This window comes from Anguilla anguilla, chromosome 6 (genome assembly GCF_013347855.1).
Source record: "Anguilla anguilla isolate fAngAng1 chromosome 6, fAngAng1.pri, whole genome shotgun sequence".
In the NCBI taxonomy this organism is placed as follows: domain Eukaryota; kingdom Metazoa; phylum Chordata; class Actinopteri; order Anguilliformes; family Anguillidae; genus Anguilla; species Anguilla anguilla.
The window spans coordinates 20041398-20065428 of NC_049206.1; the positions used below are offsets into that span (position 1 = coordinate 20041398).

The window sequence follows — 24031 nt, forward strand, 5'->3', positions numbered from 1 at the left end:
GTGCCTGTGTACAATCTGGCTGAAAGGCACCTCTTCAGAGTCATACACCCCCCCACCCCCCAACCGCCAACCCCCCTCCCCACCCTCTTGCTTTTCCCAGGATGCAGAGAAGCGGACCTGGTCTTGCAGGAAAAGCAGTTCTCCCTCTACTCGTCGAGACAGATTCCTTATGTCAGTTACAACTGTTCTGTGAGGAACAAGTATGGCATTGCAGAGTGTAACCGGGGACCATGTTACATACAGGCAGATTCTTTGGTATATGCAATATATGCACATTCAGGATTCCCTTACAGTTTTCTACTTGAAGTTTCCCCCCCCCTAGGTCTCTCGTGTCCTCTAAAATTCTGATTGCCAAGCTCTAGGACACAGGAGACAGGGGGCCGATTGTTTCACTCCAGCCAACAGTGACAGAATTTCTGCGAGTCCTCCACCAACTCCACGGTACCAAATGAGAGTCCATTTCGATTTAGCAGGAAATCGAAAACCAGCAGAACCCATTTCGGCGTCAATGAACAGCGACGTACGTCTTCGGTACTTCGGGCCGAACGGTCCGGCGCTTTTTGTGGGCCGACATAAAATTGAAATATCGGCACCGCCAAAGCGCCCCGGCCAAATGTTGGTCAGAGGCGGGCCTCGGGCTAGCGGGCGGGCGGCGCCGCCCCGTTCCGTTAACGATCGAGGTCACGTCGCGAGGCCAGTCCCGCCTTTCAAATTCTCACGCCGTCGAATGCGCGCGCTCGCCCCTCCCCCTCCCCCTCCCCCTCCCCCTCCCCCTCCCGCACCACAAACTCTCTCCCGTCGCAGTCCTCCGGCCTTCTCATCTTTGGACGACCCCTCTGACGACCTCCTCCGTCCGACGGGTGTGAATTAAACAACAACAAAAAAAGCAACACAAATAACATGGGGAGCGGGGGAAACCCATCGGAGTCCGTCACCTTGGAAAGTCAAGTCTGTCGCTGTTGCTGAGAAACGGGGATGGAGGTCGGGGGCGGGGGGGGGGAGGGGGGGTCGCCGCCGGAGCGCGAATCCACCCCGTTCATTACCTCGCGTTATTGCTCAGCTGCGCCAGGTACTCGCGCAACTCCTTGGCCGCCTGGTAGCGGCCGTACTGTTTTTTGGGCCTGGTGCACTCGTCCAGCAGGGCCTCCAGGCGCCCGTCCCTGACCACGTCCGCCGGCGGGTCGTGCAGGAGCCCGCCGGTGGTGCCGCGCCAGGCGGAGTGCCTGGAGAGCAGGTTCTGGCAGACGGCGTAGTAGTTGTGGTCGACGGTGACGCGCGAGCACAGGATGTCCTTCGAGAAGGACAGGCAGGCCTCCTTGTCGCAGTCCTCCACGCGGCTCTCGTACCACACGTCGTAGTTCTCCGGCTTATCTGTGGGGGGGGGGGGGGGGGGGGGGACAGGGAGACGTTCGGTATTCATGCTGCCGAGACCCACAGGAGGAAAATTACAGCCTTCCCCGCAGATTAGAAATGACTACACTACCCATTCCGCATCTGCACGGCGAGTCGCTTCAGAGCAGCACTGCGTGCGCCGCATGAAACACCGATAAATACTGTCAACCCGCCGCTGAAGGCACTTCTATGGAAATATTATCACTTTCATGCAGCCATTAGCCTACACATTTACATTTGTAAATCAGGGGCGGCTTGAAGCCACTTCCTACTGCAATTAAGTACCACAGAAATGCAGGTAAAGCATTTGGGAGACTATAGGAAACATTCAGATTCAGACATTCAAGTCTTCATGAGGCTGAATAACCAACCACAAATGTATATTAATTTTGTTTTTAATAAAAATGGTGCCCCTTAGTGCCGCTCTCATTTTCCTCTTTCGCTCTTAAAACCATTTTGTTGTATAAAAGAACAGAATGACAAATACAAATAAAACCCAGAAGCTTATGCTTGTGAGTTTACGCCTTGCTAATAATACCACCGGATGAACATGTTGATCTTTCCAGAAATGTTTAGCAAAGATGCACTTTTTATAATATATAAATAACTTAAGGCCTACATCGCTCTGATAACTGGGTAACATAATATTGATATTAGATACAATCACAACTTGCTCATCACTGGATTTGTAACAGGACTGAAATTGAGTAATATCTTTATAAGGCAGCTACAGTGTGTAGCAATGTTAACCAAACCGTGCCATTACTCAGAAGGGCAGTTATTTTTGCGTTACCTGTGACTGGCCCGGGTTAGTAGTCCAGGACAGAGTCAGAAGAGCAAACAGGCACTGTGTTTTCCACCAAGCTGACTGATACACAGATATATCTCCCGCAGTTGTCTTGTTTATTTTATTTATTTATTTCTTTATTTATTTTGGACACTGCCACATAGGAGACTACAAAACAGCAAGCTCAATTCCGCGGAAGCCCCCGGAATCGCATTAACAGAGGGATCGATAGAAGCTCTCAGAGAGAAAACGCACAGCCCGCTCAGTACCTCAGAAACGTAACGCGGTGTTCCTCCGTCCGAGTACGGTCAAAACCTCGCCGCTCCGCCGTCGAAACCCTTCCTCTGCGGCCCCCTAACAACTCGATCAATAGCGCTGACACGGACGCTCCCGTAGCGTTTAGCAAAAATCGGGCGCAGGTCAATGACACCGTGCCTGCAGTGAGCCGGTGCGTCAGAACAATCACGTCACATGACTCTATCCTACGACAGAAGTGCAGTGATCTCATGTTTTTTTGGCTGGACCGTAACAGCGGGGCCAGCCCTATAAACGCGAACGTCTGTGACTGAGTCGCTGAGCGATGAAGTCACACGATTGGTCGGCCGGTTCGGTCCAGCCATATACTAGGTTTTGACCTGGTCTTCTTCATTTAAATGCCTATCCTGTATTGCGCGATGTCGTCCATTGTTAAATTGCCCACTTAGAAAATACACATGCACTGTAGTGCTCAATGCAGATTTGTTTTCACACTCAACAGACTCTCTCAGACTAGACACTACCTGGCAGTTCCCTACTCTTCCAGCTCGTCCCTTTTTTATGAAAATTAAAACTCGAGAGCTCCTTTTCCTTATAATAGGCTTATCCTGTTCAAGAACCCTGCCTTCACTTTTGTCCATGACACGCACAAATATGCAGCACAAATACGCAAATCGAATGAGTGCCAAGAAAAGTAGTCTGAATTTTCTCACGGCCTTCTGTCCCACACACTGCGACAACCCGTCGCTTTTATCCGATGCCAGCTGTAATCTACCTCACCGACATTAGTTCACCAATCACAGCGTAGGCAAACACACTGCTCCCCTTGGAGCTCTAAGCAAGCCAGCAGGTGCCACTGTATAGCACATAACTTTTCACATTTCCCTCCTCACTTAAAAATTGTTAAGGCAAAATTGTAAAAAAAATTTCTCTATTTGTCACAATATCTGCCAGAACACAGTGTCCAATTAAATGCTTTAGAAATGATGTACAAGACCTCTTATGCTGCACATATCTCTAAAATAGGGTGAGAAACCAAAAATACCATGCCGACTCATTTCCATTTTACTTATTCCGGAACCATTTTTCATTTTCAAAATGCCCTCTGCCTGTCGGAGGCAATGCGTAGGAGGAAAACGGACGCTCACGGGCTCATTAGAAGAGAAGGCGCATTCTTCACTTTCTCCCTGTGCAGTACTTCCAACAGGGCCAGCATTCTGGCAGCGGGACAGACAAGTTTTACAGTTTTGTGGGGGAAGGCAGGCCCTCCCCCTGGGGGGGGGGGGGGAGGAAACATCACCTGTCACATGTCAAAAGCAAAAAGCACACTCAGTATCCATCTGCTGTCCCGGTTGGGGGGCCTTGTACCTTGGCCAGCACATCAGTTTGTGTCACTTCACCGATCCCCCCTGTTGGCCCCCAGCTCTGAGCCAACACTGTAGTTTCTGTCTGCTCTCATTTCCATCCAGCACAGATGCAGATGATGATTTTTTTTTTTTTTTTTTGAGCGGCCTGCTTCTGATATTTAAATTGCGATTTGTGACCGCACATCGACCTACGGGGTCTCTTCTTGCATTTGCATTATTTATTTGCTTGGCAGACGGCCATGTCTAGGGTGACCTGCAAAGCTCGCGGTTTACACATTCTCCACTCATACAGCTGGAACCCTAACCAAGCAATTTCGGGTTAATTATCTTTCTAAAGGGTACAACAGCAGTGACCAACCGTGGATCTGACCTTGAAACCTCTGGTGGAATTGCCAATTTCCTAACACAACAGTCCACTGCAGCCTATTCAAATTTGTTCTTGTTAGCAGGTATTGATTACCGGCATACTGATGATCATCCCTACTTATTGACTGAACGGAACCTAAAGTGCAACGTACAAACTAGGCACAGAGGGTTTTATAAAGGCATCTGGAAAGTGCAAGGGCAGATCAACACATACTGCAGTCAATAATTACCAAGTAATTGCACAGCATGATAAGTGATAGTTAAGAATCTGAGAATCGCAGCAGCTGTTCATTAAATAATTGCATATCTTGGACACGAGAGAGACTCATGCTGAATACATACCCTGAAATGCACCAGACTTAATCCTTAAAGTGACTGTTAAGGTAAATCTGTGAATGGCTTCGGAATACATAGTATGGGGTTATTATGGGATGTGTTAAGAATCAGAAACAGTACAGGAAAACAACTGCATTGCTGTATATCGACTTGTATCAGTCTAAACATTTCCATCTATTCTTACGTGGGGATTAAATGGATGGAGTTCGATTTATTACCAAGCCAAGGGCCAAGGTCCATCATGAAATCATCAAGGACCTCACATAATGGTCAATAAATGTTTTAGTGTCCCACAGTCTGAGGCAAATAAATGCATTTTGGCACGCTCAAAAAAATGGTTGTCCACGTTATCAATAGAGATTTGCAATAGTTAGTTGTAGTTATTTTGCTACGTTTCTGCTCTTAATACCACTACCAACCCTTTCCCTCTCCCAGTATCTCTCCTTGACCATCCTGCTGTTTCTCCCACGCTCTCCACCCCTTTGCGACGCTGCTATGTAGCTGGCTGGCTAGCTAGCTAGGCTAGCTGCACTACCCCTAGAGTTACAGAGCTATAGTTTTCCTCATTTAGTTTCATTATTTAATTTCATTATAAAGCCTCCATTTGCACTGCAAGTATGCTGTGTATGTGCCCTCCCTGGACGCACTAACAGAGGATAAAGTCGAGGGCAACGTCACGGCGTCATTTTTTCCGTTTCCTAAGAATGATGCCATTCAGAAGAAATGGGTGTCATTTTCAAAAAACTATGGCTACACTGACATTGGCTCTTTCAAAATTATGACCAGAGACTTCATGACCAAATTCCTGAGTCTTGTTACTGGGCCTGTTCCCCATTTAGCGAACAAGTGTATCTCTCAGGTACACCTGCTCATTAATGCAAATAGCCTGCTGCTTCAAGCACCGAATCATAGCTGCAACTCAAAGCATGCAGACATGGTGAAGAGGCTTAGTTGTTGTTTGACCAAAAATTAAAACAAAGTACATTTATTCATATACTTTGTATTAATGTGTCCCTTAAGCTGTCGTCTACATCTTGTATTATTTTATTTCTTTTATGCGTGTAAAGCACTTTGTAACTTTGTTTTTGAAAAGTACTATGCAAATAAAGTTTATTATTATTATTAGAAATAGGCAACATATTTCTAGATCATTATGCAATGTAATTGGACATAATTTGATGCAAATAGCCAAAATATGATTTATGGTTTATGCAAATATGTGATCTCTTAATAATGGAATGTATGGGAAATGGTTTGGGATTTGGCAATTCTGTGCAAACACCCAAATTATGTGATACTCCGTTATGGAATTAAGGGGATTCAACCGTATAAGTTACACGTAGCTGGCACGGTACTGTATCTCTTTTAGTCAGATTTCTATGGACAACCTGACCTGCCTTATCTCGCTTATCTGAAGTCAGATACCTACACTGTAGTTTGGCAGCGCTTGATGACAAGCTGAGTGAAGTGAAATTATGGGTTGGTTACCGTGGACGGCATTAGTAGAATTTCTAGCTTCAAGTCCAGTAAATCTGTTATGCTAGATAACCATTATGCTAGCAAGCTATTTTTAGCGATCTGAATTTCTGATATCTGATATGCTTACGGTCCGCTTCATTGCTTTCGCAGCCATGATGCCCTCTGCCATTATCAACAGATACAGTATATGCAGCTGTTTTTTTCTGGCTGTGTAGTGCATACATCCCTCTGTGATAATTTATGGTCATTTTAAGTATTTTCAGCCCCTTTACAATCAGTTTAAGTCTTGTTTTTAGTCACAGGCAAACTGTGCAATGGCCGGGCCCACCGAGTGCTGAAGAGTACACCTACTCTGCTTAATCAGCCGCTTGTCTGCCACGATGACGTTTTCGGCATCTACGACGATGACCTTGCCGTCGCGTGGCCCGACGGCGAAGTTGTCGAAGCTGACGTCCAGCAGGTAGAGCGCGAAGTCGAAGTCGTTGTTGGTCAGCTGCTCGGCGATGTCCATCAGCTGCCGGGCCAGGTCCACCCGCTGCTCCCAGGGGGCGTTGTAGAAGCTCCACAGCTCCTCCCCGACATAGTTGACCGCCACCATCCTCCCGCACGCGCCCAGGTACTTCGGGAACGGCCAACCCTCGTCCGACGGAAAGCTCTGCGGAGGGAACAGCAAGGATCAGCACAGCCCGAAATTTCACAAATCTCATCTCCTACGTAGACCGTACACCTTCTGGTTACGTAAACCAAACTGGCATAGCAGACAATATGAAGATTCAACGAGCTAGCAAAAAGTTGCACAGCGGTACTGAGAGTGAAGGTGTTTTGAATGTTCGTGCTAAAGCGCAGTTTAAATAAACGCTTCGGTTACGACCGAGCGGAAATTCTGTGCGTTTGAGCCTTTTCACGCGTACGCAAGCGCGCTCGGACGGACGCACACGCGCGCACACGCGCCGCATGAACGGGCGCACGGCGGCGAAGCCGCACACCTCCAGCTCAGCGGGTCTCCGAAGAACTCCGGAGCATTTGGCTCATTAAGGCAACTCCTCTCAATAACACTGCGCTCCTGCAAAGCCCAAGGCAATTAAGCACCGCGAGGAGCGCGCATTAATAAAAATGTTAAAATAAATAAATAAATAAATAAGTAAATAAATAAAACGAATACTTTCACGGCCAACTACGTGAGAATTTATGGCTGTAATGCCAGTTGTTTCCTCCGTGATGTGGGTCAGGATTTATTATCATTTTTTAGCTGGGGGAACCATGTCAGAGCTAATGCCTCAGTTTTGCTGTGGGTGGACTATATAAATAAATTCAAGCAATTCCTGCGTGACTAAGCTGGTGGACCACGTTGACTGTGCTTTATGAGAAAGACAAGACAAGCTAAAACGAGGATTGGTAGGGTAAGCATAAAAGGCACTTACGGGGAGAATGAAGCTTCACAAAACCAAAAATGGCCAAAGTTCTCATACGACCCCCGGTTTTGAGTTGTTTCCAAGAGAGACCAAAACATTTTGCTTGCTTCAAACAATTAGGTTATTGATGGCTCAGTGCAGCTCCACCTATTAGGAGGTCCATGAAACTGCTCTCCCAAACACTGCAGTTCATTTCACAGGCACAGGACGTAAGGTTCCGTTTCCTTAGTAACAGTGTGGTCAAGAGCCCCAAGCAAAGTTAAAATGAAGAGCTGCTTTTATTAAAACAGGAAGCAAATCTGATTAATTACATTATTATCACTACAACGCTCTTATCCAGAGCAAGTTACATAAGCGGAGAATGAGAACATCGGTGTTAGTCACAGGAATACAAGTGTGATATCACCAAGAAGGCACATAAGACCTATTTATATTCCACAAGTGTAATGTTAACAGTTTGTATTGTAACAAAAAAAAATGATGCCAGACCGATCGTCTTTAGACAGCTATACCTATAACATTATCCCTGTAAATTCAAAGAAAGGAGGGACTTTCATTCCAGGGTGGGAGGGGAAGGTGGCAGAACTGACAAGGCATGTGACCCGGAAGTGCAGGCTAGCTGGAGGGGAGGCCAGGTGCCCAGAGGTAGAGGAGCAGAGAGTTCTGGTTGGTGTGTAGGGTTAAAAAAAAGGCAGGAAAAATCTCAAAATATCTGTGGGTGAACTTGCACTTACAAACCGAGTCATGTTCAGGTATCAATTTTTCACACTGCAAATGTCCTTGGGCATAAGCTTCAGAAACCTTTGAAAGATTTGAGATGGGAGAGGAGGAGCATGGTTTGCCTTTGTTCATGCAGCACTTAGGAAGACTGAATAGTACTGCGACAAGCAGGATAAGTATAATGCCTGTTTATTTTTGCTTCACAACTGTAGAAATCTGAGCACCCAGTCGACTGCTCGTGTGGTGATTAAATATGCATGGATACTGCGGTTAATGGCCTCAAACGATCGGAGAGAAAGGATAGCTGCAACAGCAGGACCCCTTGGTGCAGCAGGAGAACAGGTAAAGCTGACGCGATGGGCGATAGGAGGAGGCGCAAAGTAACTGCTTCGGTGACCTTGCGGATAGCGTGCGCGCCCTGGGACCCAGCCCATTCATATTAAAGACATGGCGGCCACCTCTTCGGTCACTCCCTCCATCTCCATTTGACCCTCGGAAATACGCGGGATGGACTGCGAGCGGCGGTCCTGCGATATTCAAGTGTGCTGTGCGGAAGGGAGAGGCGGTACTCAAACGTCTGCTACGCACGACCGAAACCGGTATAAGCACCAACCCCACGAGCTGCCCGACTATAGCTTTTAACTCAGTACATTCACAAGGGAAGCTTAAATAAACTATCGTCATCTTGACTGCACTCAAGACTATGAGTCCCACCCTGTGCTTAGAGAGAACCAACTGAGCTCATAATAGCAGCCATATCAAAAATTTTTATTAAAAAAATGAATTAATAAAATTTTAAATTAAATAATCCAAGTTGTGCAGTTTACAGCTTCCCGCAGATTCACAGGATTTTGCTCAGGACCGTACCTCAGCTGTAGTGCAGTTTGAATGTTCGGAATGGGAACGGAGACTATTGGCCGGGTCGCAACCTTGGGTCCCTGCCCGTTCAATCAGAGCCTCACGCCACCAGTGCAGGGGACGCGTGGCATTATCCTGTTACCCAACACCTCCCAAATATTTCTCCCCGTGCCCGTCTCAGGAAAGGCTTCAAATAAGTTTGCGTGAGCGAGGTCGAAAAGCATTTCTCAGAGCAGCCATTCGTTCCTGCGTAGGGAGAGATTTATTTTTGACTGCCAGGCTTTCCTTTCGTGCCCACTGCTAATTCATTCAGCCGGATGTACAGTATTTTTATGCATTTTGGACTTTTGGTGCAACAGCAGGGCTCCATCTCTGAAATCGACCTGCAAATCAAACAGGTTACATCAAAATATTAGGGCTCACTCAGACTTTTTGCTTTTCTTTTTCGGCACCAAGACGACACTGAAAATCACTTGCTCCAAGTCCTTTGAAAGGAAATTATTCCCATTAGAAATGAAGGTAATGTAGTTAGCTAATGTTAGCTGTTAAGCAACTTACTACTAGGCAGGCAGATATTCCATTTGTTTTAGGGTTTTTTTTCCAAGAATTTATGGTAGCTTTTCTTTAGCAATTGGATTGTAGCTCCCAATACGACAAAACAGGCATGATTTTGCCAGGTTCAGCGATCTCCTATGTTCGATTTGTCACCAGCAGATCCCACCATTCCACATTTTTTGGAAAAATGTCCAGCAATTGTACCCAACTACTTCAAATTAAGTCTAGAGTGTATCCATTAAAATCTTACCTTAACTGTATTTCTACTTTCGACATTAGGCATCAAGTAATTGACCCCCACCCAATGAAATCGGAGGTGGCGACACTGTATCCTTATTGGGGGACAACAGGTTCACCAATTGCTTGTTAAATATTGTAACAAACTGAGGTTTGCAATCATTTTGTCAAAACTCAAATGGAACATGACCTCATTCAAATAACATGCATGACTTGCTTTGACTAGATACTACAGTAGCCCAAGGCATTTTTGTAAAGAGTTCAGTAAAGGGGGGGATGAATATTCATAACATTACATTACAGGCATTTAGCAGACGCTCTTATCCAGAGCGACTTACACAACTTTTACATAGCATTTTTTTACATTGTATCCATTTATACAGCTGGATATATACTGAAGCAATTTCGGTTAAGTACCTTGCTCAAGGGTACAACGGCAGTGTCCTACCCGGGAATCGAACCTACGACCTTTCGCTTACAAGCCCAGTTCCTTACCCACTGTGCTACACTCCGTTCCTATAAAAGTGAGATACATTCTGAGAAGTAGCCTATTTTGTGGTGAAATTATTTTTATCTTTATTATCGTTATTATTATCTTTGCTGAAATATTCAGCTTCCTGATGCACTGGTCCGCATTACTGCCCTTAAGTCTTAAGTCTCAAGGTTTCAAATATCACATCCTCCATCTTAAGAAAAGCCCTCACAGTGCAAAAACAAGGGTTGCTAAAATGAAAAGTAGCAAAAATCTGATGCCCAGAATCGTCTTGTTCTCTTTTGGGGAGACCGGTTGACTGCAGTCATAGGCCTGGTTGCTGAGCTCTGGGGAAAGGGGAGGCCACACTGAGCCTGTATTCCAGAATATTCCTGAGGAGGTGGACGATGCCTGTCACCAAAAAGGGCTCTCCGGCAGCCTTCCGAGGGAAACCTTAGACCCGCGGCGCGATCGCTGGAATACTTCGCTCGGCCGCGAACAATCGGCCCTTGTTCTCCCGGCCCATAATGCCCTTGAACAAGGCTGTTCCGCGAAGTTTTGTTTTGGCAAAGAAAACACAGAAAAAGAAAAGACAAAAAACAAGACCAGGCGCCTTTAGAGTGAGCCGAGCAACTCTCCACATTAATTTTCCTGACCACACACAACAGCATGCAATTTTCCCAATCTTTTCTTTCATCTGAAAATAAAATTGTACACACTCAAATGACTTTCTGGAAATTGCATTGAGATTAGGCTACTTGCTGTCATTCCCCATTGAGAAGCAAATTGCCTCTCCCTTGAGTCAGATCTCATGATGCAGAAAATGATGCTGAAATGGACACACAGAAGCAGTAGCAGCAGTGTTCTGTGATTATATAGCCTAACTGGACTTGCAACCAGAAGGTTGTATGTTTGGTTGCTGTAACCTTGAGCTAATCACAGAAACATATCAATTGCTTAAATGTGACATCAGGCCATTTAAATGAATGTGTCAATTACAAACCGCACAAGCTTATGTGTACAAGGGTGTCTGCTGATCCAAAAAAAAAATGAATGCAAAGAATAGAAAACATCATGAATAATAATAGCGAATATGAAAGCTCTGAAGTGCAGAGCCGCACGCAGCTGTGGCCTGATATCTGCCGACTGCGTCAGCCCTGACACCCGGGGACTCCAGGTGCAGCGCGCCGCGTTCCGGAACCCGCCGCACCTTCGCGGACGTCCCGGGGGGAACCGCAGCTGTCGCGCGGCGCAGGCGAGAAAACCGCCGCCCGTCCGGAGGCGCTGAACTGAATAAGTCATCCGCAGCCGCGTGACGCTCGAAGGTACGGGCCCAGCTGGGAGGCGTGAAATCCGAGGAGCGGTTTGTCCACCCTACACCTCCTTCCCTCCATCCCTCCCTCCCTCCCTCCCCCCATCCCTCCCTCCCTCCCTCACCGCTTCATTCCCCCATGGCTCTACAGCAAACACGTCTGGACGTGATTTTCTTTGGGAGTAGGCACGCCAGATATCGCCGAAGCCCGGACGCGTCCCATGCCTCGGCAGGCAGCTCCCCGCTAGCGAGACGCTAATGAAACCGTAAATTAAAACGTCACGTCAAAAGGGGGGGGGGGGCGCGGGGGGGGGGGGTGAAAATACGACCCCGGTCGAGGCAGCTAATTACCGCCTTTTTAAAAATAGAACGGGGAATATGGGGGGGGGGGGGGGTTTAAGACTAGTTAAGCAGAGGGTCTGGCAAGACTCCTCCGGTGCAGCTCCACAGAAAGCACTTGCCCTTTATTTTAAACTTCTCCACTGACCCTGCAGCACAGCCCTGTCTGGTATTTTCTAGCCCATTAAAGTTTAACCGGTCGGCCCGGAGCGAGCGCAGAGCCCCAGTGGGGATCTCTCTCTCTCTCTCTCCCTCTCCCTCTCCCTCTCTCTTTCTCTCCCTGTCTCGGTCTCTCTCTCCCAGGCACAACCCTCTGCGGTGTGTCAGCCATGTCAATCTCTGCCCCTGCTAAGGAGGTGGGGGGGGCGGGGGTGACTAACACGACGGCGAGAAGTCGGGCTCTCAATCATCCTCCACAGCAGAAGGCGAGGAGGAAGAATGGGAGAGCGCGGAGAGCAGGACTCATTTCCTTTTCACGTAACGCAATTTGCGACGTTTTTTTTTATGACTCCGCCACTTTGGTAATTCATATTTTAAATAAGGTACGGCCATCTACACGGAGTGCAGAATTAACACAAAAAGTGCGCTTGATGTACATAGTATTTGTGACATCAAACAATATTTTATATATATATATCGGTAATAATATTACCGAGATACGTTTAATTAACAATAAAGACTTGTGTTCCATTCGCGGTAACAAGACACCGAGGAACACCAATTTGCTGGAGCTGCGATGAAGACCTAACCTTTTCCCCTGACAGGAGTTTCCATTCAGCGCAAAATTCAGGGCCGGCATGCAGGGACCGGAGGAGGGAGCCGTGGCGCGGGCGAGGTTCTCCCAGGTGAAATTCGGAAAATAGAAACGGCGCTGGGAGCCTGCTCAGAATCTTCCCATGGCGGGAGGGGGGGGGGGTTGGGTGTTGCAGTCTCCCCTAAGCACACCCCGTCATCTTTTCTCCTCGGAACCCAAAACTCCATCTGGTTACTGAACACCAGCCTGCAAGCCGTGTGCAGGCTCCGCAAAATTGGAGAGCCGGGGGAAAAAAAACAGATCGGTCAGGGGACGAGACTAAACAGTGCTAAACCTAGCTACGCTAAACTGCAAATTTAATGCATGAATGCATGCGGACAGACAGAGGGCACCAGGCAACGTAGCTGAAACGCTACGTGCTCCGGGTAACAGTTTAGCCCATCTTTGTTTGGTGCTTTAAAAAAAAAACTGAAAAAGTAAACAGTTTCAGCTATTTTCAGGCAAATTATTTATTTTTAAATCGTACTTTAAAAGAAGCAACAAAAAAAAAAAAAAAAGAGCGGCTGCTAAAATGTGGGGAGAACAAAGAGTGCGGGCCCCCGCTGAGTGGCTGACTTGAGAACGTTGGGGGGGGAGTTGTGGGCGGGCTGGAGTCCCGGAGAGCCCTCTGCCAGGGCATTTACCTAACCAAACACAGCTGCCGTCTGTGTGCGGAACGGATCAGGCTCTCAGGGCGGGCCGGCCCCCTTCGCTGGGAACACCCCGACCGCTCTCCCAGTCACTGCAGGCAGCCTTCCCAGCAGGCTGTCTGGCCAGGTGGGCGTACCACAAAGCGAGACTGCGGGGTTAGCTGGATCACTTTAACCCCGGGTTTTCCGGAACACGAAGCTGGCTCGCACTTAATCGGGTTATATCGCCATGGTAACTTATGCTTCACAGCTAACCTGGTCCAGGGCAGGTTAAGTTAATTTCAGGCTAACAGATTAAAACGTATAAAACTCCGCTGGCTTTCCCTGAGGATACACTATACGAAAGATATAAATTCTCAACAGAGGGAATACATCACACATGAAAGTTTATTGAACCCTAAGTGCTCATATCAGCTTATCCCTTGTAATTATGGGATAGAAATAGGCCTATAACTCTTGGTTTTATGAATAAACTTGGTGTGAGCTTCAGGCAAGATTTAAAATATGCTATATCAAGTTTAAAGTGTAGGAGCTAGAATATGCAGTCGCAGAACAATATGCAGAAGCTTTGTTAGCAGCCAGGGTGTTGCTTTTTGCGATTAAATGCGTGTTATGTTCGTATCCGTCCATTAGAAGTCTTTCTTCTTCAGGAGAGACATACGCTGCTCGAGCACAGTCCATGATGTACCGCCGTAGGCTCACTGCTGCAGACACTGCTTCTTTTATTGGAAAGAGGACAGAGCCTGTTTAATAAAGCCTGTATTCACTTATGAAGTTGATAACTGCCGTGAGACCGTTTCGTCAAGCCAGCTGACGTAAAGAAACCCTCGGTATGTTCACCTTCTTTCCTAGTATACCCCCCAGGGGAAACTATGACTGTTCAGGAGAAAACCTGTCAGCTGCTGTCTCGCTGGCAAGTTTTGGGTTTACATATGGCTAGAGTCTATAGTCCAATAAATTATTACTGAGACAAAATACTAAGCGTTTTTTTCTACTCCCAATGAAGCCCCTGGTGCCCCTAGTTGTTCCTTGGCACATTATGTACAAGGCTACAGAACATTTCCAACTTTGTTTGCCAGCGAAAGCTTTGCAGAAAGTAGCCTATACAGGAAATCCCAAAAAATAGAACAGGAGTGCAATATGCCAGGGGCAATATCATAAAATGGCTTAGCTGAGCAATAAAACTGTCCCAGGAGAACCGCTTGTTCAGTTTAAAGATCCAAAATTCATGCATAATTACTGAAGTCGTTCCGAGCCCAATTTGAGCCCGCTTTCGCCCCCTGATGACCGCAATGGCCAAGCTGCACTCCGGAACACGCGCTTGCTTACCACCAGTTTGACCCTTAATAACCGAATGTACCACAAACTATGGCCGTCTGTTCCACATTAGTTCCCTTTAAAGTTGGCTCGCTACCACAGTTTCCCAACATTCTTTTCGAACAAAGTTTCTAGCATTTCAAACAGTGGAAATTTTGTAATTTATAACAAACGCATGACTTTTTTTTTGTGCTTTTCCGTGCTGAAAGGAACCGTACGTAGGCTATACCCTGTAAGGGGATCCATTAGAAAATTCCCTCGCCATGGATCAAGGAGTTTGATCACTGTGCATTGCTTCACCTGCAATCCCTCTAGGTGATTCATTTTGCTGTTGTGGTCCTTTCAAGTTTTATCTGCTATAGCTGACAGTGTTTCAGCCAAACGTTCCGCGATGCACCCTGACATTTGCTTGCCGCTTCAAACAAAATCTGATAGATTTTTGAAGTCCGGCTGTACTAGGGGTCGGGGGGCCGGGAATCGATATTTAAGCAGCGGTTTAAAAAGCATTTGCAACCACGGCTGTTACCGCTCAGCTGGCGTGCGCTTCTAAAAAGCGACACCAGGAATCTGTTTGTTCAAAAGTCTCTGTATGTTTACTTTAGTAATGCTGTGGTTTTCAGCCTCTGAGGGGGGGAAGGGGGGGAAGGGGGGGAAGGGGGGGGTGGGGGGGAGAAAAAATGCCACAGTAACTGCTGTTCTAAGCGTGCTCTGAAAAGGATCCTAAATTTCTCTGTGTAATCCGGGGATGGCTTCTCTGAAACTCTTAAACCGCACCTGAACACTATAATAACCGTTCCTCAAATTGAACTCACTGTTAGGTGAGAAACAGGGCTCTGTAAGGCCATAGGAGCCTCCCTGACAAAGCCTCCTGCCACCCTGCCACCCCCCCACCCCCACCCCCCCGCACATCAGCCTCAGTGACACAGAACCGTGGGCCAGGGGTTCTGCTTTTGCAAGCACTAATTTAAGCGGCTCTTCTGCCTGCAGAAGAGGTACTGTTCGCCCAGACAGGCATTGTGAGCATTCAATGCGAGTTAATGAGGACTTCTTCAAGATTACAATTAGGATTTTTCAATGAGAAATGCTGAAAAAGTAGAACTTTGAAAAGAAAAAAGTTGATACTTTAAAAGGCCAATTCAGTCAAGACATTGATAGGGAAAAAAAACAAAAGGATTCCCTTGTTCTGCCACCCCCTCCCTTGCAAAAATATTTATAGCCCAAAGCGAAATTGTCTTCCAGACTCGTGTATGCAAATCAAACACAAACTGAATCCTTCAATTCCACTGTGTGCATAGTAACACTGTTGTTAGCCAAATGCGAAAAAAAAACCCACATTGAGTTGTTCTCCACCAACAAAGAAGCTGGGTTTCCCACTCAAATATACAGCAGCCAGTTTGGTTTCTGATGCTGTGAAAACTACATCAAACACCTGTGCTGCATTGCTAATGAAATAAAATGACACTGCAGAAAGAGACAAAACTCCACAACCCAAACGTTATAAAAATGTTATGATCTGATGCCAGAGTCTTAACACAGCATCAGCAGTGTTCAGCAGACATTAAATTCAGAAAATTTGATTATCTCAGTTTGATTTCTATAATGTGGAAGCAGCGTGTCGCAGTAACTGCTGTTCTGAAGCTGGCTTATTTAAGGAAAACAACTTCGCACGGAGGGCTTGCGACCTTCAATGCTTGCCTTTTAGCATAGAGCATTACATGAACAATTTCTGTTTCTGTAGTTGACATTTTAATTGTAGTTCACTTACCCTTGTTATTTGTCAGTTACATGTGGGGGAGTGGAAGGATCAAATCATTTTCAAATTTTCAAAAGTCAAACACCATTTTCCTTCACAACTAAATCCAAAAAATAATCAGCTTAAAAAAAAAGCTAAATTGATTCCCACATCGACATCCCCCTGGTCAAAACCCTCTGGAAGACAGAGAGGCAATTCATCAGTGGTTTCAACCCAAAACTGACATTTAACACTGATAGAATTAGTGCAAAAAGGTTTGTTGGGGGAAGCAAAACCCACAAGGCTAATCGCTTTTAATAGATTGCTCTCGCGTGCGGCTGAACTCGCCTCCGTCTCCCAAATCGCCCGCGGTGTCAGGGGCCGGATTGAAAAATGGAGAGGTCAGAGCGGATATCGACATGCCGCTGCAGACGAGACCGCTTTGTTGCTCTAACCCTTCAAGAGCGGAGGACAATCGAACGGGGAGCTGAGAGCGGACCTGCCCGTTCCGAATCAGACCTCAAACTGGAGGATCGGGCCCAATATTAAACGCCGTCTCGAACGTGAGAAGGGCAGAAAGTCTCTATAAAGCGTCTTCGGGATTAGCCTCCATTCGAATGTGTGTCGCGTAAGATATGTGGAATTAATGTGGTGTTAATTGAAACGAGAAAGTAGGGCAAAGCATTTCCAGGCATGCATTGCACCCAAACTAAGCAACGTATGATTTCCACAAGATTCTTCCTATCTTGCAGCAACGTAGCACACTTGACGATTCCCAGCGTCCATTAACAGATGTTTGTCTTTAATAATTAAAAGGATTCCACAAAAGCATTATTAAACATAGAGCTGCACACTACAGTAAATCTCCTTCCTTAAAGGAGACAATGCCACGTAAACCTTCACAAATATACACTACACTTGTTTAACTGCCGATTCTAAAGTGGACTGGGTAGCTTGTCAGATACAAGCAGTGTACATACAAAAACCAAACGCAACGAGAGAGGTCTGTTTGCAGAACAGTTGACTGACAGAACCCATTTTGCTTATTACCAAGGCTGATTCAGGCACTAAAGGTGGGATCAAGTTTTAATACTTCAATAAAATCAGATACAATGTGGGCTTCTATCGCAGCAGGAAGAGAAGATCGTGCTCAACAGACATGGAGCACGACAGCCACTGACTTAAAGGTCACGGTCTTGCATAAAGAGGTTTGAGAGATCACTCCTAGGGTAAGGTGCCAAAACCTGGTAGCACTTTGGCACCAGTTTTCATACGATCGGTACATACTGAACCGACAACGCAACGGAGATTTCAATGCTACATTTCGGGGCCCCACTACATGCTTTCACTAGCCAACGTTACACTCGCTCTGTGTTAGCAAGCTAGCCAACGTTAAACTAGGTCAAAATGAATAAGTATAAAGTAAAATGTAAACAATTAAATAAAACCATTTATTTGGCTTTGTTCTTTAATGTTGACATTAGCTCTTAATTTTAAAGAAGATAACAGTCCAGGCACCAGTACCATTTTAGCACCGGTGCTAGCTAAATTGGAATGAGAACTATCCTTAGAACTATCCAATGCGGTAGATCACACCAAATGCGAGTGCTAATTGCAGAACCATGTCATGGTTGACAGGCAGAGAGCCCACACAGCCCAAGAACCTACCTGGAGAACCAAGGGCTCTGGATTAAAGGCTAGGGTCATGAGCAGCTGCATCCGTTCTGTGTCTTTGAGGTTCTTGAGAAGGAAACTTCCTGAATCTTTAGTCTCGGCGTACCTCCGCACCACCCGGTCCAGCAGCCTTTGGGACGGGCAGTGCACCAGGTCCGACCAGCCCTCCACCACGTCCGGCGTGAGCAGCCTGACGTCCCCGTTGAGGCGGGCGAACTCGGTCTTGTACATGGCCTGGATGATGTCACATCGAGGTCGCCCCGTGGCCCGCTTGCAGATCTTCTGGTCGATGTCGGCCAGCTCCTGGTTGGAGCCCAGCCGCTTGAGGACGATCCGGCGGGTTCCCTCCCTGGGCTCCCCGTACTGTGCAAAGTGGACGTTTTTGACGTTGAAGAAGTCCAGGAAGCGCAGCCGCCCCCACGTCTCGAAGGAGACCTGCCCGTTCATGAACTTGCGGCACCAGCTGGTGCCGAAGCAGGCGGGGCACTTGTTGAGGTTGATGAAGCGCCGGTCGGTGAGCTCGTTCCTCTGGAAGGAGGCGAACAGGTTGTGCGTGTTCATCACTAGGATGACGAAGAGGCCCACCACCAGCAGGAACTTCAGGCATCGGTACAGACGGCCAAACTTGAGGGAGAGAAAACGCAGCATGTTCTCGCGTAAGACGGAGAACTGGGGGGCGGTGGGTAAAGTCTGGTCTGGGGGAGCGGGGTGGGGGTGGAAGGGGGAGGGTCACTGCTTTGTCATCTCTGTGTGATGTATCCTCATTTAAAGGCCTTCACTGGGGTGGGGCCACTGGAGTGCTCTGCTGCCAAGCTCTCCAAGACCCCACTCTCCCATGTTCCGTGGAGTTCCGCCAGCCCGCCGTGTCAAATCACTGCCTGAGAAAGAAGATGCGCATTAATCCAGTGACAAAAGCTAGACGCCCAACTCACTTTGCAGAGCTTAACCTGTTCTATTCATGGATAATTAAATATCACAACATCAATTGAAACCTCTGGAAATGCGGTCAAAACATAAATATGAGAAAAAACAAAAGCAAGCCGCTTTTTTTACTAATTGGACTTTATTTCTTTAGGGCACATTTTCTTCAAAGCTTTATCAGTAAATTTATTTTGCCTTGATACACACAGCCACGTGCCTACTTTAATTAAAGCATTTATTCAGAATAAATAGGCCTGGGTGGACATCATCTTTAATAACTCCAAATACAATATTAAGTATGCAGAGGATTTGCTTCATTGCAGACACAGAAAATAAAATGTAAAATAGAAGCAACATGCGCATTTGTATGTAGGTCTACAGCATGCTTTTAAATATCTCCCACCAAATCAGAGTGAAACTGGTCAGTACAAAGTAAAGAGACTTTAAATGACAGTTTCTTGCCAGATCTGACAGGGAATATAGCATATTTCTGCAACAAATTAAGACACAATGTTTACAAAGTTTGGAATTTTGAAAGTAAAGTAAAATCTTTATTTTAAATGCGTCAAAGTCAGTGTTATTTACCATTGGCACTTATCACCCCAATGGATTAAATTTACATTATAATCTAGGCAAGAAGCCATAAAGACATCAGGGAGCTTGCTGCAGTTTGCAGGATGGCAGAGGGCAACGTGCTAGTGTTCTGCACCCCAGGAATGCAAATGGCCATCGCCTTCTTAAGGTTCTGCCGTGCAATAAAGCAGCCTTGAGGAACTGAGTGACATTTCCTCACGTAGCCTACATCATCAATTCTGCAAAAATCAGTCTGAGCACTTCCTAAATAAAATCACCAGAACACAAGAGTTCCATCAGTTCATAAAGTGATCTAGGTTCACACCCCAGGGGGGACAATTAACCCTGTGCCATTTGCAACTGTTAATCACTAGTTTTAACTTCCACAGTCGCAGTAGCGGATGGAAAACAGTTTAGTTAAAAAGAAATTAAGGGCTTGCTCAATTTTGATATCCAAAAGAAAATCAAAGAACACAATGTGGGATGACTGCATAACAACCTCTCCCACTCCAAAAAAAAGAAAAAGGCAGCAAAAAGGCTCAGTGTATATCAGAGCTACTCAAGCAGTAGCCTAGATATTGGCATTCATAAAAAATGACACAGAGAGCACGCTCGACACTTAACTGAGCAGGCTGTCCAGGTTCAACCCCCAGCTCTTTAAAGCAGGTGAGACAGACAAGCTGGAACAAGCACGAGAGTCTAGCTCCTGTCCACACCCAGCAGAGAGGGATGTGTTCAGCGATCAAATCAAGACTGCCGGATTCCTGGGGCTTTTCACACCAGATCTAAATCATCACAATGATTCAAAGGGACATTTGTTAATCTGGTTTTGCCACTCCCATTGGGTCCCATTATATCCTGTGTTCAATGTGAACAATCAAACTTCACAACCGCATGACTTTTACATTCACACCACGAGATCCTTACAGAATAAAATCAGGGATTTGTGGAGACTAAGTACCAGTACAGGCAGCTACTGGGTTCCATTGTAACTCACAAATGTAGAACTCATCTGCCATGCTATAAGCTAATAAATCCAAAATTTTAATGTTACATACTCAATTCACAAGTGTTCCATAAATAAAAAATATAAAGACAGAAGTTCTGGGTCGAGAATAGACATCCAACACATAGGCTACATTTTGCTGGTGGTGGGCATACTCTCCCACCAGATGAACACGTCGAAGCTTTGATCTTGACACACTGTCTGCAACACACATCACAGAACAGAAAAGATGAAGGATGAATTATTGGCAATTTTAAGGGTGTGCATGTGTGCTGGTCTGTCCTTTTCACAGAAAAGTTTTTTTTCCTTCAGTCATGAAGTCCAAATTCAGCAGTCCAAAGAAAAGGAAAGCCCAAAGTCAGGCAAATGCAGTCCAAAGCAATTGTAAGTTTTAAGAGGACAAGCCCACATTAACTACAGCCACTGACCAGCAGAAACAACTGCAGGAGTTAGGCTAATCATAGTTTGGCCAGCTAAGCCATCACCAGAACACTTAACAGCAATCAGTTCAACACTGAAAGATTAGCCTACAATCTGCTCTAAACTATACAGTTCTGCAAAACATAGCGTTTAGGCTAAGCCTCAAACCACAAGCATAAATAGGTTTTTTTTTCCATTTATATGTTAACATGAACATGTTTTCGTTTTCCTCAATGTACACATGGTCTCTGTGCAGGAGAAAAAAATGTTCACACATTAGGTGTTCACTCGTTTCCTTTACTAGTCCATTCCTAAACTAACTGAAACTAAAACAAACATTCCACAACATCAGCCACACTTATTAACCCCACCGTGTACAACAAGGCATCCGTTTGCATCTCCAAAGGGCCTCCAAACACGTCAAGAATTCTCGTGTTCGGTAAACAGGTCATTTCGACTGGGAGAATATAGGGCACAGACATATTCCACTTCACCTCATTACATAAATTATTATCAGACGCTTTTATCAAGAACGACTTAGAAAAGTGGACAACTTCAGTGTTAGTCCCAATGATGGAATATCATATAAAACGGTAGATTTATTTAATGAGAAATAATATTAGAGATTAAAATGCTTAAGTTAAATAGATACATTACAGGACAGTTTTATTTCGGCTGTAAAACAAAGCTTCAAAACCAGGGTAGGCTACACCACTGCCGAAATTAAGACAGAATTGGATACTACCGCCAAGTGTATCCAAGCAATAAACACTTCTAAAGTAGCCTATGTTGAGAGGTACTGCCAATTCGATTTCACTACGTCGGCCTCCAAATGCCTCCCATTTCAAGCACACACTTTGATCTGTGTAAATAAACCGGAAAGACATTCGCCGCGCATCCCGTGTTGAATCTCCAAATTAAAATTTAATTCGGACCGGTCTTCAGTGACAGTGCTGAGGGCTGATAGATCAATCAGATGATAAAATAAACGCATCAAAAGAACTTTCAATACTAAAGAGACAAAATCACTTTAGGCTATGTTGTGTTAAGCATTAAGAGATCCACAAATCAAAACATTTCCACTAAGTGTCACAATATCTGGGATGACCAACTAGATCAGGGGTGTCCAATTTTATCCTGATGTGGGTGCTTTTTATTTTTTGCTTTGGCCTGGCACTAAGACACCCGATTCTTATCTAGATTAAAGACCACAATAGTTCATTAGAATCGTGTGTCGTAGTGCGGGGCTAAAACAAAAATCTGCACCCATATCGACCCTTTTCGGATAAGACTGGACATCCCAGCTATGTGCTTCACTTTCAATAGTTTAGGCTACCACTTATTGATAGTTGAGCCATTGAATTCCCTGAAGACAGGTTCGGATGTTGCAATGGATGAAACTTAACTGGTAGCCGACAAAGAATACTTCAAATATCACACTCTCTTCGCAGAGGCGTTAAATAAACCTAAATAAAACATAAAATATCCCAGTATGTTCTCATTGCAACGAATGAATTGAGACATTCGCTGACCATTGTGCAATGAAAGACATCTGCCCCACTCCCTGCGAAATACTCTTTTGCCAAGTGCCAGGAACAAGTTGCTAACAACTCGGAAAGGTCAGTTATTGCTCCAGTCAGCTTATACACACTGGGAGGGAATAAGGAAAGAAATATATGTGGTCATGGGAAGTATCTGTCCCGTAAACCTGAAATACCTCATTCAGGCTCTTATCAAAGTCGCGATTAAATTATGGTAATGCTTAATGAGAATGAATTCTAATACACATACACTGGATAAACTAGTATATAATAATAAAGGTTAAAATAAAAACACAAAAATATGTGTTATCACCTAACAGTCCATACTCAAAAAAATAATAATAATAAAATACAGTTCTACAGATCCTTTCAAGGACAATAGGTCCGCTTTCCCTACCATTCTGCCAATCTTCAACATCCACTGGTGGGCTATTTTTCACATGTAAGCATCAGGTATCCTAATTGCCAACTACAGCGAAAATGGCATTTTACACGTTGTATTTTAACCAAAAATATTACAATCCATTAATATAAACCGCCTAGAAACATCGCCTGTTACTTCTCTCTGCTTATGCCATCCGTCTTGAAGTAAGTTACGCTTCGTCTATTGCAATTAGCTAGTTGTAAATCGGTGCAAAGTTATTTTTAGTTTTTTTTCCACCTTTTCTTCAAACTGCAACTGACTACAGCTAGCTAGAGTAACTTTTCGCAAGAACACGTTTGGCAAACAACTAAAGAAGCTATCAATACAGTATCCATACCCCGGTTCAAACTCAAAGGCTCCAATTATATGCTCGTTTTCTGAAAAATCAACATTTGCAGCGTCGGTTAACTCATCCTCCTCCAGGCTGTGCTGAAACGTTATCGTGTTTCGTTATTAAAATAAAAAATCTTGTTTTGCACGTTATAATTCCGTTTCTTTATTCCTTTCCGATGCATTCCCTCAAGAAGAAATCGATTTCTGTCCTCATCTCACTTCAACTTGCTCCTCTCAGGCGCCCAAGCAAGCACCACAATGGATTCTACTCCGACTTTTTCAACAGTACTCGACGGGCATTTACGACGCTCTCTCACTATTTACTGTACTTGTTTCCAGGCAACCATGTTATCGCGCTGCAGCTCCGCCTCTCTTCATAGACAAATCATTCATTTTCGGATAGGCTACTCGCGGAAAAGCAGCTTATTTCCGAAATCAATTGACCGTAGCTGTAACACATATCTATTTTTTAACAACAGGCGCTCAGTAGGCAACTTTTATTGTTGAACTCCACATAGCCTACATGAGCAACGAATGGAAAATGATTGTAGCCTATTGCCTCTCATTTTTTGTGTCGTTTTTAAATTTTTATTGTTGTATGCTTTTATAGCTGTGGTTTAATCAAGAGCACCATTTGTAATATAGGATAATATTGGGAAAGAACACATAAGTTAGCAGTTTGATAGGTTACGTGCAATGTTTTATTGTTTTGAAATTCCTCTAGCTTCGACACTGCATGGCACTGAATGCTGATATCCTC

The 24031-nt window shown here is 45.3% G+C and overlaps 1 protein-coding gene across 2 annotated transcripts; it reads right to left on the reverse strand.

Annotated features, from left to right (window-relative positions):
- Positions 1 to 990: 990 nt before the first annotated feature.
- On the reverse strand, positions 991 to 23555 carry LOC118230528 (divergent protein kinase domain 2A). 2 transcript variants are annotated; one of them, XM_035423625.1, is made up of 5 exons: positions 23276 to 23555; positions 22506 to 22623; positions 18048 to 18931; positions 6334 to 6637; positions 991 to 1371 (listed from the first exon to the last, which is right to left on the reverse strand). In XM_035423625.1, exons 3-5 carry the CDS (start codon positions 18699 to 18701, stop codon positions 1040 to 1042), a joined length of 1290 nt encoding a protein of 429 aa, XP_035279516.1. In that variant the 5' UTR covers positions 18702 to 18931; positions 22506 to 22623; positions 23276 to 23555; the 3' UTR covers positions 991 to 1039. The 2 variants fall into 2 exon arrangements, with proteins under 2 accessions (XP_035279516.1, XP_035279515.1); XM_035423624.1 differs by lacking the exon at positions 22506 to 22623.
- Between the last annotated feature and the right edge of the window lie 476 nt (positions 23556 to 24031).

Excerpts from the sequence above, each read along its gene's own strand:
- LOC118230528 (XM_035423624.1), bottom strand. The coding sequence starts at position 18,701 with ATGCTGCGTTTTCTCTCCCTCAAGTTTGGCCGTCTGTACCGATGCCTG. Across the intron at positions 6,638-18,047 it reads CAGAGCCCTTGGTTCTCCAG|AGCTTTCCGTCGGACGAGGG; the intron begins GTAGGTTCTTGG and ends TTCCCTCCGCAG. Across the intron at positions 1,372-6,333 it reads CAAGCGGCTGATTAAGCAGA|ATAAGCCGGAGAACTACGAC; the intron begins GTAGGTGTACTC and ends CCCCCCCCACAG.